Source organism: Phyllostomus hastatus, unplaced genomic scaffold (assembly GCF_019186645.2).
Source record: "Phyllostomus hastatus isolate PE091 unplaced genomic scaffold, TTU_PhHast_1.1 phas_contig_38, whole genome shotgun sequence".
NCBI classification, from domain to species: Eukaryota; Metazoa; Chordata; class Mammalia; order Chiroptera; family Phyllostomidae; genus Phyllostomus; species Phyllostomus hastatus.
In genome coordinates, this window is record NW_025333869.1 from 9,294,827 (window position 1) to 9,313,062 (window position 18,236).

General features: G+C 38.9%; 1 protein-coding gene across 1 annotated transcript in view; it reads left to right on the forward strand.

The window, feature by feature from the left end:
• Positions 1-18,236, forward strand: part of FRMPD2 (FERM and PDZ domain containing 2) — a 104,706-nt gene that overhangs the window by 53,280 nt on the left and 33,190 nt on the right. Inside the window, 4 exon segments of the mRNA XM_045842424.1 lie at positions 2,626-2,720; positions 3,849-3,938; positions 4,554-4,661; positions 4,732-4,851. Of these exon segments, the coding sequence (XP_045698380.1) occupies positions 2,626-2,720; positions 3,849-3,938; positions 4,554-4,661; positions 4,732-4,851 (413 nt within the window).

Here is an 18,236-nt window from a genome sequence, read left to right on the forward strand (position 1 = left end):
TCCTTCTTTTGGTTGTGCAAGAAGTGAAGCTTTTCTGCCTATGCTTCCATCTTGGCTGGAACCGCCTATTGTTTCTAACCATTTTTTGGTGGAATTGTTAGGGTTTTCTTATGAAGAATTATGTTGCCTGAAAATGTGACAATTTTCTTTTTTCATTTTCAGTCTTGATGTCTTTTCTTTCTTTCTTTTTGCCTGATCACTCTGGCTAGGACTTCCAGTACTATGTTGAATGACATTGGTTAGAGTGGGCATTCTTGCCTTGTTCCTGATCTTAGAGGAAAAGCTTTCAGTTTTTTAGCATTGAGTATAATATTAGGTGAGGGCTTTTCATATATGGCCTTTATTCTATACCAATTTTATTGGGTGTTTTAATCATAAATATTGTAGCTTGTCAGATGCTTTTTCCATATCTATTGATATCATCATGTGACTTTTATCCTTCACTTTGTTAATGTTGTGTATCACATTGATCAATTTGCTTATGTTGGACCATCCTGGAATGAACCCCAATTGATTGTGATATATTATTCTTTTAATGTATTGTTGTATTTGATTTGCTAGTATTTTGTTTAGGATTTTTGCATCTGTATTCATCAGAGATTCGGGCCTGTGGTTTTCTTTCTTTTTTTCTGTTATCTTTGAGAGACTTTTGTATCAGATGCTAGTTTCATAAAATGTATTAGGAAGTACTGCCTCTTCAGGTTTTTTTGGAAGAATGAGAAAGATGGGTATTAAATCTTCTTTGAATGCTTGGTAAAATTTACTAGTGAAGCCATCTGCTCCTAGGCTTTTTCTTTTTGGGAGGTTTTTGATGATTGTTTCAATTTCCTTGTAGTTGATTTGTCTATTTACATTTTCCATTTCTTTATGATTCAGTCTAGGAAGGTTATGTATTTCTAAAGGCATGTCCATTCTTTCGAGGTTATTGAATTTGGTGGCACATAGTATTCTGTAGTATTCTTATATGATCCTTTGTATTTCTGTTGTGTCTGTTGTAATTCCATTTTATTTATTTATTTATTTATTTATTTATTTACTTATTTATTTATTTATAGTAAGGGAAGGAGAAAGAGAGAGACAGGAATATCAATGACTGAGAGAGAAACATTCATCAATTGCCTTCTGTGTGAACCCCAACTAGGGCCAAACTCACAACCTAGGCGTGTGCCTTGAATCAAACTGGGAATTGAGCTGGTGACTTTTTGCTTTTTGGATCATTGCCCAACAACTGAACCACACCAGTCAGGGCTCTTTCATTTCTGAGCTTGTTTATGTGAGTCTTTTCTCTTTTTTCTTTATTGTCTATCCAGAGGTTTGTCAATTTTATTTATCTTTTCAAATAAGCAGCCATCTTAACCATTTTTAAATTTACAATTTATTTCTGTTAAGTATATTTACATTGTTGTGTAACCAATCTCCAGAATTCTTTCTCTCTAGCAAAACCAAAACTATACCCATTAAACAACAACTCTCACTTCCCTGTTCCTGAATCCCTGGAAACAACCCTTATGCTTTCTGTCTCTAAGAATTTGATGACTTTAGGCACTTCATATGAGTGGAATCATGCAGTGTTTGTCTTTTAGTGATTGGCAGCATCTGTTGGTCCTTATTTTTTTTTAAACAATAGAATTACATCTGTGGCCCAGATTACATAGCTTTTTCTACGGCGTTGAGCACTCATGGCTTTTCATCTATTCTTTCTTTTCATTCTCCACTTTCCTCATCCCCAAATGTTTATCTTATGCAGAGCTGATCTCTAGGGTAGAGCAGGGTTTCTACTTAATTTATTATTCTCTTAGGGCCTTGAATATTCTTTTTTTTCTTTTTCACTAGAATTCTGGCTCAGCCAAGTTCATTTGAATGCCTACACAAAAGGTTTTTGTTTTCAGATTGTTATGAGCAGGGGACAGACAATTGAAATGCCTATAACACAGGTGGCAAACACAAGGCACACAGGCCAAATCTGGCCCTCCACCTTGTTTTATCCAACCCAGCACCTTGTTTCTACCCAGCGGCAGTGTCGAGCTTTTGCCGAACTATTAGGGAGTAGTTACATTTATACAGCCCTAAAATTACATTTGGCCCTTTGAAGGCAACCACTAGGCTGATGTGGCCCCTAGTGAAAATGAGTTTAGCACTCCTGACCTATAAGGATCAAATAGATAAGTTCTGTGTGGAGCCCTCAGGAGCGTATCATAGATCAAAGTGTTAGAGCATGTGCTGTTCAGCCAAAAACAAAACCAAACAACAAAAATCAGAACTGCCTAAAAGATTCACATTTTACACATTCTGCTTCATTTTTGAGCCATCATAAGCCTGGGGAATAAGAACATGCTACCTATTTAATGGTTAAGGAAATGGAGGTTTTGAAGGGCCACATATCCAATCTAAACAAGAGATAGTGGAAGGTTCATCGGAGACCTGGGTGACTTTAAGGTCCCATCTAAGAAAGGAAGACCTTAAAGACATTCCTTCTGGTGCATTATTCACAATCAGATCAGCCATTCATAGGTCTGTCTACAGATCTGCTGTCCTCTCCAGGCCACAATCTGTACTCAGAGATTCCAAGAAGTTGCCTCCTGGGGACGTCTTATCTCATCTTACCATTTTCCCCTGTAGCACCAGCACTGGCTGGGAGCAACAAAAGAGCATCTGTTTGATCCAGAAGCCAGTGACTTTTGACCCTCTTCCTGGGCTGCCTACCCAGAGTGTGTGCACAGGTATGGGCCAGGCAGTGGGTTAGGTTATGGACCAGGTTTGGGGTAAAGGAAATCTTACACATGATGCTTGCTTTAAATCTTTTCTACCACTTCAATTTGCTTCCCCAGTGATGTTTATAATTGTTTTGTTTTTAAAAATTATTTTCAAAACTAATTTTGGTCAGGAAGAGCACTTGCAGTCCACCATTGGCTGGGGTTTGGTATATGGACTTAAAATGTGCTAGTGTTGGCGAAGATTCCCAGCACTTAGGTCAAGCACAAGGACTACCTGCTGTGGAGCAGTGTGGTTAGAAAAACACATCATCCATTTTAGTTACAACTCTTCTTGCAAGCCAGAATGTGATCTCCCAGTATTTACCAGAAAACATATACAGGGTCAGCATCATTCCCCTCTATCATAATCTTCTGGACCAGTCCCTAAAGGGCTGTATAAAAAGAGATTCCAGAACTAGAAAGATGCTTATAGTTAATGAGCATCAAACCTGAGCATTGTATCTGGAATGCTACCAGCACCTCTTTACCATGAAATCTCTGCCAGGTTTCACCATGGTTCCTGGAGAAAGGAGAGTGGGGAAAGCAATGGGTGGTGGGTCACCATTTGGTAATTTTTCCATGAGTTCCTATAAGGCATTAGAGTGCCTGCTACAGGGCTCCAGCTTGCCTAGAAAACCCTCGTGGCTCTGCTTTGGGTTCCCTCTAAGACCCAAGTTGGGGGAAGCCCTACAGGGCACCTGCACTGGGCTGTGGGACCGTATCACCCCTTGATTAGAGGCCTAGAAGGGAAAGGCTTTGGTGTCCCATCTCTGCTCTAATTATAGTTTTAGTTTTTACTCACATCAAGTACATCTCTGCTCAAATTCTGTCTTGTCCCAAGACCAATACAGAAAAAAAGAGTGCTATAATAAGTCATACAGAAAACAATAATGTGACCCCTGCTACCTTTGCCTCTGCTCCTGCTGAGCCAACACTGACTGAGAGTGAGCTTATCAGAACTGTGTTCAGTTATCCATTCTCAGTATTGTGTGTATGCACATGAGTGCCTGCCTGAGCACATGTTCACCCCTGTTGTGTTAGAGCTCAGGTAATTTGAAGGGAAATCACAATGTGAGGCTGTGTTTTGATTTCTAGGGTCACAAAATAAGAGAATGAGTTTCACAGCTGAAATGGATCAAGAAATCATGCATGTGACACTGAACTGAGATCCATGTCATGGTTTTGGTAAGAGGGATTGTGGTAGATGAGAACCACTCTCTCCCTTCGGGTAGACAGCAGTGTGTGCCAGCTTCCTTTTTGATTTTTCTACTCCCCTTTCTACCTCTCCCAATTTTTCTTTTTTGGGTAAAAGTTTTCCTTTTAGATCTGATGAGGTTTTGGGGTACATATTGTGAGAATCTGAGTACATGATAGAAAAGGACTCCCCCAGTATCATGTAACATACTTTTCTGGTATATTTAGATTCTCAGTTATGAAAAAAATAGTCCTCATTTTTAACCTCTTATTATTTGCCACATTTGAAGACTCTTAAAACCATGTAAGAAAAAAAGACACTGAGTAGACAATCATCTCTTTCCTATTTCTAGTTATATGTTGGAGCAAATTCAGTGCACATTGATGGGCCATGTTCCTAGCTTCAGCTGTGCTTACTAATATGGGACAAAGCACTCTTCTCCATGAGTTTTGGCATAGTGGAAAGAGCCTGTTTAAAGGTCAGAAGACCTATGTACAAATATCAGTGATGCCACCTGGTAGTTGTGTGATTTTAAGCAAATAACCTAAACTGTCTGACTTACAAAATCATTAAGTATCATCTTTTTAAATATTATTGGATTACAGGTTTTGTCATTAAGGAGGGAGAAGATGTAGGCAAAGTTGACCCTGGCATCTTTATATCCTCAATTATACCTGGAGGACCAGCTGAAAAGGCTAAAAAGATCAAATCAGGTATTTTAAATCGCCTGAGATACAGCTTTAATTTCCTTGATGGTATTACTGAGACAATTTATTTTTCCAGAAGGGCAGATACTAGCCTTGAATCACATCACTCTGGAGGGCTTCACATTTGACATGGCTGTTAGAATGATTCAGAATGATTCTCCTTACTACATAGAATTAATCATTTCTCAGTCAAAAGGTGTGTCTTTACCTGCTTTCAGAAGCTAATGAGCCTTCTTAATTTTCAGGGTGCACTTACACCACAGGGTTCTGGATCTTTTAGTCCATGAATTCTTTTGCATCACCATCCTCATGGTAGTGACTTGCAAAGAAGCTGCAGAGTAAATAAGCTCTATAATTGCAGGGTAGAATGGGCTCTACAGTTGCTTGTCCTGCCAAACAGGAGAAGCTGGCTCTAGTTCTTCATTAGACATGGTTGGTACAGCCATTGCATATTTTTATGCCCACTTTTCTTATATAACAAGGAGGACATTCTTTATATCATCCAAGTCCTTATTGAAAGTGGCTGACAGAAGGAAGCTGTCAGAAGAGTGAATGGAAGTCACACTGACTTCCTTCTAGGACCAATCTGCAACTACAGCTCAATTATGGAGAAACCACCCAGAACAAACAACTGAGCAATAGCCAAAGAGAAACATATAACTTTGAACATAGAGAACCAGCTTCAACACAACTGGTCTGGTATGCAATGAGATGGAAACTTGAGAGGGCTGGCTGAACACCCACAGGCAGCAGCATCAGTGGGATAATTAAGTGGCAGTTGGATGCCCCAGAGAAGATTGGGGTCTAAACCTAAAGCTAGGATTCCCAGACTAGAACACCAGAGCCCAAAAAGTACACAGATAAAAACCAGCGGTGAAAAGAGGCAAGGTTGCTCTCTATCAGAGTCAGATGGATAGAGATGCAAGGGCCATGTAAAGAGCCAACAAACAAATTTTTATTTGCAGCCATTTACCTTGGGCTCTGGCAAAGGTGGGACCAGAATTGGCTGGAGATGCCTGGGGAGAGATGGGAGACAGAGGCCTTGGGGAGAAAACTGAGAGAGTAGCCACCTGGATCTCAGTGCTGAGTCATCCCCCAGACCACAACAGTCTTTGTGCTTAGGCAGACCACACCCCTTCCACAGCTGTAGCCTGAGGGGAAACAATAACCCCAATGCCAGGAGTGTTACTGCCCTGGCCCTTTGGTACTTAAGCCTGACTGATGAGTCCTAGTGACCAGAAAAGCAACCAAAGGAGATAGTCAGAGACAGTAGATAACTGTCAAAGGAGGGGCAGATTAGACTGGAGAGACTTGAGGAGAGACTGGGGATGGAGGCTTTGGGGAGAGAACTGACAAAGTAGCTGCTGGGATCCAGTGCTGAGCCAACCCCCCTATGCAGCAGCCATTCTGCTCAGGAAGACTACTCCCTTCTGAGCAGCAGCAGCCTGAGGGGAAATAATAGCCCCCACCCAAGAGGGATTCAGCCCCACCTACAGTGCCTAAACCTGAGTGCTGAGTGCGGAGTGAACAGATTAACAATTGAAGGAGACAGCCAGTGACAGCAGATCACTGGGAGTACGGAACAGGCTGCCTAAGGTCTGACAGGGTCAACGTCTGACATTCCCAGAGGCAGATCCGGAAAGAAAAAAAAACAGTGGTAAATACAAGAGGCTACTGAGATGAAATCCTTCTTCATGATTTGCCATATTTTCTTTCCTGCACAGCTTTAAAACATTCATTTCTTGTCCAGCAAATTTGTACATAATATCACTAGATTTTATACTACAGTGTATTTCAACTCACATATTTTGCCCCTCTTTTCACTTAGCACATTTTACCTTCCTCTTTATTTGCAATATTTTCATTTCAAATTTGGTTTTCTCTCTAGCTACAACTCGTTTCCATTTCACATTCTTACTATTTCTACCCCATCCAGACACTCAAAACATATTTTCTTGTGAAGGGTCATTTCACATCCTTTTACCCAGCTATGAAAATACCCATGTTCTCTCTACACCTTTAGCACACTTTGCTAGTTGGGTGTGGGTAGGGTAGTTGTTGCATTATTTTTATTCAAAGTTATCTCTATAGCTTCACTAATTCTGTATTTCAAATAAATTTTATTGGATCCTTCTCCTACTTTTCTTTTCGTCTCAAATTTTAATTTTACCATCTCAGCCTGTTTTTTTCTCCTTTTTCTTTGTCTTTTTTGCATTTTTCTTTCATCCTGCCATTTTATTCTTTTTTATTCTCCTTTTTTCTTTTGCTTTACATCCCAAATTTTAATTTTCCTCACTTACTCTGGTTTTTGTCACTTACTCTTAGTATTACCTCTCCCTCTATCATTACAAAATCACATCTCATTCCTCTAAACATCTCTTAGACTTTTCTTTGTTTCTTTTTTTCCTCTTATTCCCATACCAGTTATATTAATTTTTGTTCATTTGTGTTTCATAGTACTCTAGTGGATCTTTCTCTATAATTTGGCTCCTATATTTTTATTAATTAGTTGAAAATTTTCTTCTTTTTCCTCTCTCTCACTTTACTTTATTTTATACTATTTTAATTTATGTTTAAACGTAGCATTATATGCTTCCTTTCTCATACTCATTCCACACTCTTCATTCCTTTTCCTTATTCATGAGGTAAACTTTACCTGTTCTCCTTCTGTTGCTCTAACTCCCAACTCTTATTAGTGCTCCTCCCTCTACCCTTTCAAAAATCATGTTGCTTTCAGTAGGTCATCTCTTATCCACTGTCCTTTCTTATAATACTCTTAATCTTGTACCCCCTTGTTAATACTGGTTCATCTGCTATTGATAATGGGTTTGTGGGGGGAGTTATGTTTGCAAGTGTAGGTTTGTTGCCTGGGCTCTGTGATTTTGTTCAGGCAGCACCTGCACAACAGCACACAGGATGTGGTGGGTGAAGTGTCCCCAGTCAACCAGCGTTGGGGAAGGACCCACAAAAGAATGGCCCAGCAACAATAAAAACCCAATTACATCCAGAAAACTAGCATAAAAGTCATAAAGGACATCCCAAGAATATAAAATTAAGGTGATCAAGGAGACACACCACTGAATATCACAGGTCTCCCACCATAGAAGTTCATACCAGGAAGTCAGAATGTCAAAACAAATCAATTTAAGAAACAGAAGCAAACAAGAAGAGTCCCACAAATGGTGGGAAGACAAAGAAACAATCCTTAATCAAAAGGAAAGGAGGAATCCTCAGAAAGAATGCTAAATGAAATAGAGGCAAGATAACTATCAGATGTTGAATTCAAAACAATGATTATAAAGAAGCTCAACAAACTCAGTGAGAATTACCATAAACTACAGGGATATCCTGAGGAAATTACTGCAAACTATATTAGCATAAAAAGAGATAGAAATGGTCAAAAAGGGCCAAGAAGAAATGAAGAATACAATTTCTAAGTTAAAGAACACAGTAGAAAGAGTCAAAAGCAGACTTGATGAAACAGAAGATCAAATCAGTAAGCTGGAGGACAAAATAGAAAAAAACATCCTAAAAAGAGAAAGAAAAAGAAAAAAAGACCAAAAAAAAAAAACCAATCAAGAGGGGTTAAAGGAAATGCAGGACAGCATAAAACACAATAATATCCATTTAATAGGGATACCAGAAGGAGAAGAAAAGAAGCAAGGGCTAGAACACCTGTTTGAAAAAGTAATGATGGAAAATTCCCTAATTTGGGGAGAGAGCCACACAAATTCAGGAAGCCCTGAGAGTCCCAATCAAGAGGAATCCAAAGAGACCCACTTCAAGACACATCTGAATTAAAATGGCAAAATTCTAATACAAAGAGAGAATCTTAAAGGCAGCAAGGGAGAAATAGGAAGTAACATACAAGAGAGCCACAATAAAGCTAGCAGCTGACTTCTCAACAGAAATATTACAAGCCAGAAGGGATTGTTAAGAAATATTCCAAGTAATGAAAAGTAAAGGCCCACAACCAAGAATACTCTATGCAATACTCTATACTCTCTTCAATTAAAATGGAAGGTGAAATAAGGAGCTTCCTGGACAAAAGAAGGCGAAAAGAATACACCCCCACCAAACAAGCATTGCAAGATATGCTAAAGGGACTGCTTTAAGAAGAGGAAGAAAAACAGTGAGAGAGAAAGGAACAAGGGTACAAAGGGAATAAAACAGTAATGAGTAAGTTCCTCTCAATAATAACCTGAAATGCAAATGGATTAAATGCTCCAGTCAAAAGATGGATAAGAAAATATGACCCACACATATGCTGCCCACAAGACCCACCTCAGAGCAAAAGCTTCACACAGACTGAAAGTGAAGGGCTGGAAACAAATATTCCAAGAAAATGGGAAGGAAAAACTGCTGGGGATGCAATACTTATATCGGACAAAATAGACTTCAAAAAAAAAAAAAAGGGGGGGCTATAAAAAGAACCCAGAAAGATACTTCATAACACTCAAGGGACGAATCCAAGAAGAAGGTATAAACATTATAAACATATGTGCACGGAACATAGAAGCAGCAAATACATAAGAAAAATCTTGGAGGACTTCAAAAAGACATAGACAGAAACACAATTATAGTAGGAGATTCTGACACACCACTGTCAACAATGGATAGATATTCCAAATAAAATATCAACAAAGATATTGCAGCATTCAACAATGTCCTGGATCAAATGGACTTAACTGATACACGTAGAGCCTTTCATCCCAAAGAAGCAACATACACATTCTTTTCAAATGCACATGGAACAGTTACAAAGATAAACCACATCAAAAGGACAAAAAACAAGCCTCAACAAATTCAAGAAAATTGAAATCATATCAAGCATCTTCTCTGACCACAAGGGCCTGAAACTAGAAATCAAACTCAAGGAAAAACTCAAAAACACCCAAACTCATGGATATTGAATAGCATGACATTAAACAATAAATGGGTTAAGAATTAGATCAAGAAATAAATAAAACATTTCTGGAAACAAATGAAAATGAACTGACAACAGTATAAAACCTATGGGACACAGTGAAGGCAGTCCTGAGTGGGAAGTTCATAGCGACAGGCCTGCCTAAAAAGTACAGAAAATTTTCAAATAAACAACCTAAACCTACATCTACAAGAACTGGAAGAACAAAAACAAAGACAGTCCAGAGGAAGTAGAAGGAAGGAAATAACTAAGATCAGAGCAGAATTAAATGATATAGAGACTAAAAGCACAATTCTAAGGATCAATGAATACAGGAGCTTGTTCTTGAAAAGATAAACAAAATGGAGAAGGCTTTAAACAGATTCATCAAGATAAAAAGGGAGAGGACCCAAATAAACACAATCAGAAATGAAAGAGAAGAGATTACAACTGATATTACAGAAATACGAAGGATTGTAAGAAATTACTATGAATAACTTTATGCCAAGAAATTTGAAAACTTAGGTGAAATGGAAAAATTTTTAGAAAAATATAATCTTCCAAAACTCAATGAAGAAGAAGCAGAAAGCCTGAACAGACTAGTAACAATTGATGAAATTGAAGCAGTAATCCAAAAACTCCCTAAACACACAAAAATCCCTGGGCAGGATGATTTCACAGGAGAGTTTTATAAAACATTTAAGGAAGACCTAACCACCATCCTTCACAGACTTTCAAAAAATCCAAGAAGATAGAAGACTCTAAAACCTTTTTATATAGCCAGCATCTTTCTAATTCCCAAAACCAGATAACAACACAACAAGGAAAGAAAACTACAGGACAATATCACTGATGAACATAGACACTAAAATCCTTAACAAAATATTGGCAAACCACATCCAGCATTACATTAAAAAGACCATACATCATGATCACGTGGGATTCATCTCAGGGATGCAATGATGGTACAATATTCATAAATCAACAAATGTAATGCATCACATAAACAAAGGAAAGACAAAAATCACATGATCATATCAATAGTTGAGGAAAAAGCATTTGATAAGGTGTAGCAACCATTGTGGTAAAAATACTCAGCGAAGTGAGAATAGAAGGAGTACTCCTCAACATAATAAAGGCCTTATATGAAAGACCTACAGCCAAAATCATACTCAATGGGCAAAATCTAAAATCTTTCCCACTAAGACAAAGAACAAGACAAGGATGTCCACTTTCACCACTCCTATTCAACATAGTATTAGAAGTCCTAGCCACAGCAGTCAGACAAGAAGAAGAAATCAAAGGCATGCAAACTGGAAAGAAGGAAGTAAAATTGTCATTGTTTACAGATGATATGGTAGTGTACACAGAAAATCCTACAGACTCCACCAAAAAACTATTTGGCCTAATAAGTGAATTTGGCAAAACAGCAGGAAACAAAGTCAATATTCAGACATCAAAGGTATTTCTGTATGCCAGCAATAAAATACCAGAAACAGAAATCAGGAAAAACATCACGTTTGATATATCAACAAGAAAAATAAAGTACCTAGGAATAAACCTAACCAAGGATGTAAAAGACCTGTACTCAGACAACTACACAACACTGAAGAAAGAAATTAAGGAAGACACAAACAAATGAAAACATGTACCATGTTCATGGATTGGAAGAATTGACATCATCAAAATGTCCATTGTATCCAAAGCAATTTATAGATTAGATGCAATCCCTATTAAAATACCAATAACATATTTCAAAAACAGCGAACAAACATTTCAAAAATTTATATGGAACCATACATGACTCTGAATAGCTGCAGCAATTTTGAGAAAGAAGAGCAAAGTAGGTGGAATCACCATACCATACCTGACATCAAAGTGTATTACCAGTCCACAGTAATCAAAACAGTCTGATACAGACATCAGAACAGATACATTGACCAATGGAACAGAATAGAGAGCCCAGAAATAAACCCAAGTCTCCATGTTCAATTAATATTTGACAAATGGGGCAGAAGCATAAAATGGAGTAAAAATACCCTCTTCAACAAATGGTGCTGGGAGATCTGGACAGCTACATGGAAAAAAAAAAAAAGAAAGAAACTTGGCCACTAATGTACACCATACACAAAAATAAACTCAGGATGGCTAAAAGACTTAAATATAAGTCTTGAAACTATAAAAGTCCTAGAGGAGAAGATAGGCATGAAAATCTCAGATATTCTATGTAGCAATATTTTCAATGATATGTCCCCTAGACCGAGGGACATAAAGGAAAGAATAAACAAATGGGACTTCATCAAAATAAAGAGTTTCTGCATGGCAAAAGGAGACATTAGCAAGGTGAAAAGGGAACCAACTCTATGAGTAAATATATTTGCCAATGAGATCTTGGCCAAGGGTTTGATAACCAAAATATATAAAGAACTCACACAACTCCACTCCAGGAAGACAATCAACTCAACTAAAAAAAATGGGCAAAGGACTTGAACAGACACTTCTCTAAGGAGGGCATACAGAGGGCCTAGAGACATATGAAAGGATGCTCAGCATCATTAGCCATCAGAGAGATGCAAATTGAAACCACAGTGAGTTGCCACTTTAGACCAGCCAGAGAGGCCATCACGAACAAATCAACAAACAATAAGCACTAGCAGAGTTGGGCAGAAAAGGGAACCCCAGTACACTTTTGGTGGGAATGCAAACTGTTTCAGCTTCTGTGTAAAACAGTATGGAATTTTCTCAAGAAACTAAAAGATGGAATTGTGTTTTGAACCAACACTTCCACCTCTGGGTTTATACCCTAAGAATCCTGAAACACCAATTCAAAAGAACCTATGCACCTATGCAGTGTTTATTAGCAGCACAATTTACAATAGCCAAGTGCTAGAAGCAGTCTAGGTACAAAAAACTGTGGTACATTTACACAATGGAATACTACGTGGCAGAAAGAAAGGAGTTCCTACCCTTTGCGACAGCATGGATGGAACTGGAGAGGATTATGCTAAGTGAAGTAAGATGCCTGGAAGTGAAAGATAAATACCATGTAATCTCACCTATAAGTGTAATATAATTAACAAAACAAACAAGCAAGCAAAATATAACCAGATACATTGAAATTAACAACAAACTGACAGTAACCAGAGGGGGAGGGAGAGGGAAATAATGTGGGAAGGAAGGGAAAGGTTCATAAATGAACATGTGTAAAGGACCCATAGACATAGCCAAGGTGGGGTAGGATTGAGGGTGAGAGTTGGGGGTGGATAGAGTGGCAGAAAGTGGTGGTGGGAAAATGGAGAACTGTAGTCTAACATCAATAAATTTTTTAAAGCCAAAAGAAAAAAAAAAGAAAGTGACTGCTTCAGCATTCTATGTAGTTGGAGCTTAGTTGTGGCAGTCAGGTGGGAAGAAGACTGCGAACTGTTCTTAAAGCTGAATTTGCATAGCAAGCATGCTGTCTTACTAATTTAAGACTTGACATTTCAGACACCAACAGATATAGTGAAATTTTAAAAAAGATGCTTGTATCCATCCTTAGATACATATGAGAGGGAGAGCAGCAATTGCCATATGAAACAATAATGCTTATATATTTATTTGGGCAGGTTTGGGGAGTGGTGGAGGTAATAAGGGAAGGTTAAAATCCCCTTTTCCTCCATTTATCTTGGAACCCTGCTGCTTTTTGGTTGCCTGGTCCTATAATTTAACGGCAAACTGCCTGCAAATTCAGTCTCATGGATTATCTTCTTCAAAGTTCAGGGTCATTATATAATTTCCCCTTATGATCAGAAGTGATTCACATCACACCAGCCAGTATTTCCTAGTTCTTTAACGTAGTCACCCTATTTGCTTCACCCTTTGAAAACCACACACACTCTCTCATGTTGTGGACACCGACCTGCAGTGTCCATGCTGTTATGGATGAGATGAGATACATTCACATGGATTACTGAGTCCTGTGGAGGGAAAGGGATGGCATGGACACACTCAAGGGGAGAGTGCTCAGACCCTTGCCTTGACAGGTTTTTATTGGCTTTCAATATGCACAGGAATACAGGTAATGCTCATTAATGCTCATTAATCACCATCATCAGGCAGTAAGGATCAAACAGTGGATAGCGCACAAAGAACTACGAGGGCTTATTCTGAGTCAGGGTCTGTTAGCTAAAGGGCTACAAAACTTTAGAAAACAAACTCATTTCCTGCTCGGACCCTTATCATTTAATTGAAAGCATTCTAAGCAAAGCAAATTTCATAGGATTTTATGTATTTTTTCTTAAGCCTGATTGCCTGGGGAACCTGCCCTTTGCCATTGCTTCAGGCTTAAGTCAGGCAGGGGAAGTAAGGCAGCCAAGAGATTAGGAGACTTCTTACAGACAGAATAAGAACTCAGGCTATGTCAAAGCTAAGGTGCAAGGGTCCATCACCCCCTTTTGCTGTAGCCCCCCAAGTCCTTCCCTGGGGCCTCCCCGTGATCGTGCCTGTCTTAGGCTGTTCCTCCCTTAAGGAATCTTACCCATCATCAAGCATTGATGATGCACTGGGGCCAGGCAGGGTTCAGTAAAAAGAGCAGAAGTGGCATTCCTGCCAGGCAGATAAGCTTTGTCTCCTTAGTGGCTTATGGTCCAAAGGTCGCTCACTTAGCCTTAGCCATGCGGAGTGGTGGTTACAGCTTCTGAAACCAGACAGGACAGTTCCCATCATTAGTCATTAATTACAATTGTTACTGGTAATAACATTGGTTGCTGCCAAGGGCAATGCATCGACAACCAGGTATCTCATGTTCTTGGCCCTGCTGGGTCCTCAAGCTGCAACTAAGTGACTTGGATTTTGACAACCCCTATGGAGGAAGAAGACAAGGCTGACTTTGGTGTATAGAGAGCCATGTATTTTAGCCCCAGAGCCACCACCCTCCAGCTCTGTCTCCTTGGACATGGGGTAGAATGGTCTCCTTTCTCCCCTCTAGACATTTTCCTCTTTTTCTCTGGGCCTTGCAAAACTGACATTTATGGACTATATCCCCCTCTGCCTTCTAGTTGATTCTGCATAGGAGAAGCCCTATATCTAGAGACAACTCCCTGCTTTCCTTTCCTTTCAGATACTATCCCACTCACAACACTTGTGATATCAGATGTATATGTGTGGGCTCTCTGGAGTTAACTGCCTGGAGTTAGCAACAGATCCCACAGGTTAATGACTCAGTCTTACAAGATTGCCCCTATTTCAGACACCAGTCACAATTAGTTACCCACACTTATGTCTTACTTGCTGCAAACTGAGGTTCCTACAACCTCCTCCTCAGATTTGATGATTTCCTAGAGCCTCTCACAGACCCAGGCAAATAGTTTACTTACTGTTGCCAATTTATTACAAAGAATACTTTAAATGGTGCAAGTGAATAGCCTGATGAAGAGATGCATGGGGCAAAATCTGGAAGGGTCCTGAGAGCAAAAACTTTTGTCCCTGTGGAGCTGGATGTGCCATCCTCCTGGCACATGTATGTGCTTACCAGTGTGGAAGTTCTCTGAACTCCACACTTCTGAAATTTTTATGGTGACTTTATCACATAGGCATGATTGATCATTATTAACTCAGTTTCCTCTTCCCAGAGAATAGGGGCTGGGGTGGAGTGAAATATTCTAAGCTTATAATCATGGTTTTGCCTTTCTGGTGACCATCTACCATCCTGAAGATCCTCGGCAGCCCACCAAGAGTTATCTCTCTAGATCAAAAGACACTTCTATCCCCCCCAAAATTCCAAGGGATTTAAGATCTCTATCAGGAATCAGGGTTAAAAATCAAATATTAGAACACAAGATTCTCCTAGTTTCTTATTACTTAGGAAATTTCAAGGGTTTAAGGACCTCTTTTCCAGGAATGAGGAGCAGAGATAAATAGATGTGTTTGATGTTGTTTCACACCCTGGTAGAAACCTGTAGTTGGGGCATGAGTGAGGAGGACAGGCTTGTCATGCTCTGCCTGTGCTGGGGTTGGCTATGTCCTTCCACCGATGAGCACACTTTGCTTTGCCATGGAACTGTTCTCTAGCTTTGGTGAGCCACCCCCTCCTTCACTCATCAGAATCAGAAAAGGTAACAGCACCACTGTTGTAGTCCATGGTGTTTAGCTCTCTTTATTGACTTCTCTAGATGTTGCGAAAACCTTTGAAAACTGTGTGAGCACTCCTCTGTTAACCAGGTTGAATTGTGTACCTTCTCTTCTTGCTGGTACTCCGGTTCACATGGTCAGGTTGTCTCACCTCTCTCAACCTAATTTTTTTCCAGAATTTTCAGCTGATGTACAATATTATATTAGTTCTAGGTATACCACATGATCAGACATTTATGTAACTTATGAAGTGATAACCCCAATAAATCTGGTACCCATCTGACATCATGTATAGTTACTGCAATATTCTTGACTATATTCCCTATGCTTTACTTTGCATCCCTGTGACTATTCTGTAACAAACAATTTGTACTTCTAAATGCCTTTTCCCTTTTTACCCATCCTCCCAACCCACCCCTTCCATCTGACAACTGTCAAAATGTTCTCTGTATCTAGCCCTGGCTGGCGTAGCTCAGTGGATTGAGCATGGGCTGTGAACCAAAGGGTCCCAGGTTCAATTCCCAGCCAGGGTACATTACTGGGTTGCGGGCCATAACCCCCAGCAACCGCACATTGATGTTTCTCTATCTCCCTCTCTTCCCTCCCTAAAAATAAATAAATAAAATCTTTTAAAAAAATATTCTCTGTATCTGCAAGTCTGTTTCTGTTCTGCTTTTTAAAAATATATTCCACATATAAATAAAAATATCTGGCAGTTGTCTTTATTTGTATGACTTATTTCACTCAGTACAGTACCCTCTATATTCATCCATGTTGTTGCAGATGGCAAGATTTCATTCTTTTTTAGAGCTGAATCATATTCCATTGTATTTATGCATTTCTTTATCTACTCATCTATTGATGGACACTTAGGTTGATTTCATCTTGGCTATTTTAAATAATGCTACAATGAACATATAAATGTATATGTCATTTTAATTTAGAGTTTTGGGTTTCTTCAGATAAGTACCAAGAAGTAAAATTGCTGGGTCCTTGTCTCTTGATATAGCCTTGTTTTAAAGTCTATTTTCTCTCATACAAGTATTGGTACCCTACCTTTTCAGTTTATTTCCATTTCCATAAAATATCTTTTTCCATTCCTTTACTTTGAAACTGTATCTTTCCCTCTGAAGTGAGTCTATCATAGATAGCAAATATATGTAAGAGTCTGGTTATCTTATTCATTCAGCCACCATATATCTTTTGATTGAAGCATTTAATCTATTTGCATATAAAGAAATTGTTTCTTTATTACCATTTACTATTCATATTTTTAATATTTCCCCCCGTTCTTATTCTTAAAGAAAACCTTTTAACATATCTTGTAATACTGGTTTGGTCGTGACAAACTACTTTAGTTTTTTCTTACCTAGGAAGAACTTTATTTGACCTTTGACTTCTTTTTTATTATTGTGTATTCTATCACAGTTGTTCCATTTTTTCCTGCTTTGCCCACCCCCTGCTCCACAGTCATCCCTATACCATTATCCATATCTATGGGTCATTAATACATGTTCTTTGACTAATCCCTCCCCTTCTTTCCATCATTCCCCTTTCCTCTGTAGCAGCTGTCAGCCTCTTGCATATCGCCATGTCTGTTTATGTTTGTTTGTTTTTTGTCATTAATTAATTTTTTTTGGTTAGATCCTTCTTATAAGTGAGGCCTTACGGCATTTGTCTTTCACCACCTGACTTATTTCACTTTGCATAATAGTCACCAGTTCCAACTGGGCTGTCACAAAAGGTAGGAATTCCTTCTTTAGTTCTGCTGCGTAGTGTTCCATTGTATAAGTGTACCACAGTTTTTTGATCCACTCATCTAGTGGTGGGCACTTGGGCTGGTTCCAGCACTTGGCTGTTGTAAATTGTGCTTCTATGAAATTGGGGGTCATAGGTTCTTTTGGATTGGTATTTAGGAATTCTTAGGGTATATTCCCAGCAGTCGCATCACTGGGTCAAAAAGCAGTTCCATTTTTAATTTTTGGAGGAAATTTCATGCTGTTTTCCATAGTGGCTGCACCAGTCTACACTCCCACCAACAGTGCACTATGGTTCCCTTTTTTCCACATCCTCTCCAACATTTGTTGTTTGTTGATTTTGCTTATGATGGCCATTCTGACTGGTGTGAAGTGTTATCTCTTTGTGGTCTTAATCTGCATGTCTCCTATGGCTAGTGATGTTCAGTATCTTTTCATGTGTCTCTGGGCCCTCTGTATGTCCGCCTTGCAGAAGTGTCTATTCAAGTCCTTTGCCCATTTTTTGAATGGGTTGTTTGTCTTCTTAGAGTGGAGTCATGCAAGTTCTTTATATATTTTGGAGATCAGACCCTTATCCAAGGTGTCATTTGGCAGATATGGTAAATAGGTTGTCCCATACAATTGGTTCTCTTTTCATTTTAATATCATTTTCTTTAGCCATGCAGAAGCTTTTTATTTTTATTTATTTATTTATTTATTTATTTATTTATTTATTTATTTATTTATTTATTTATTTTTTAGAGAGGGAGATAGAGAGAGGGAGAGAGAGACACATCAATGTGCGGTTGCTGGGGGTTATGGCCTGCAACC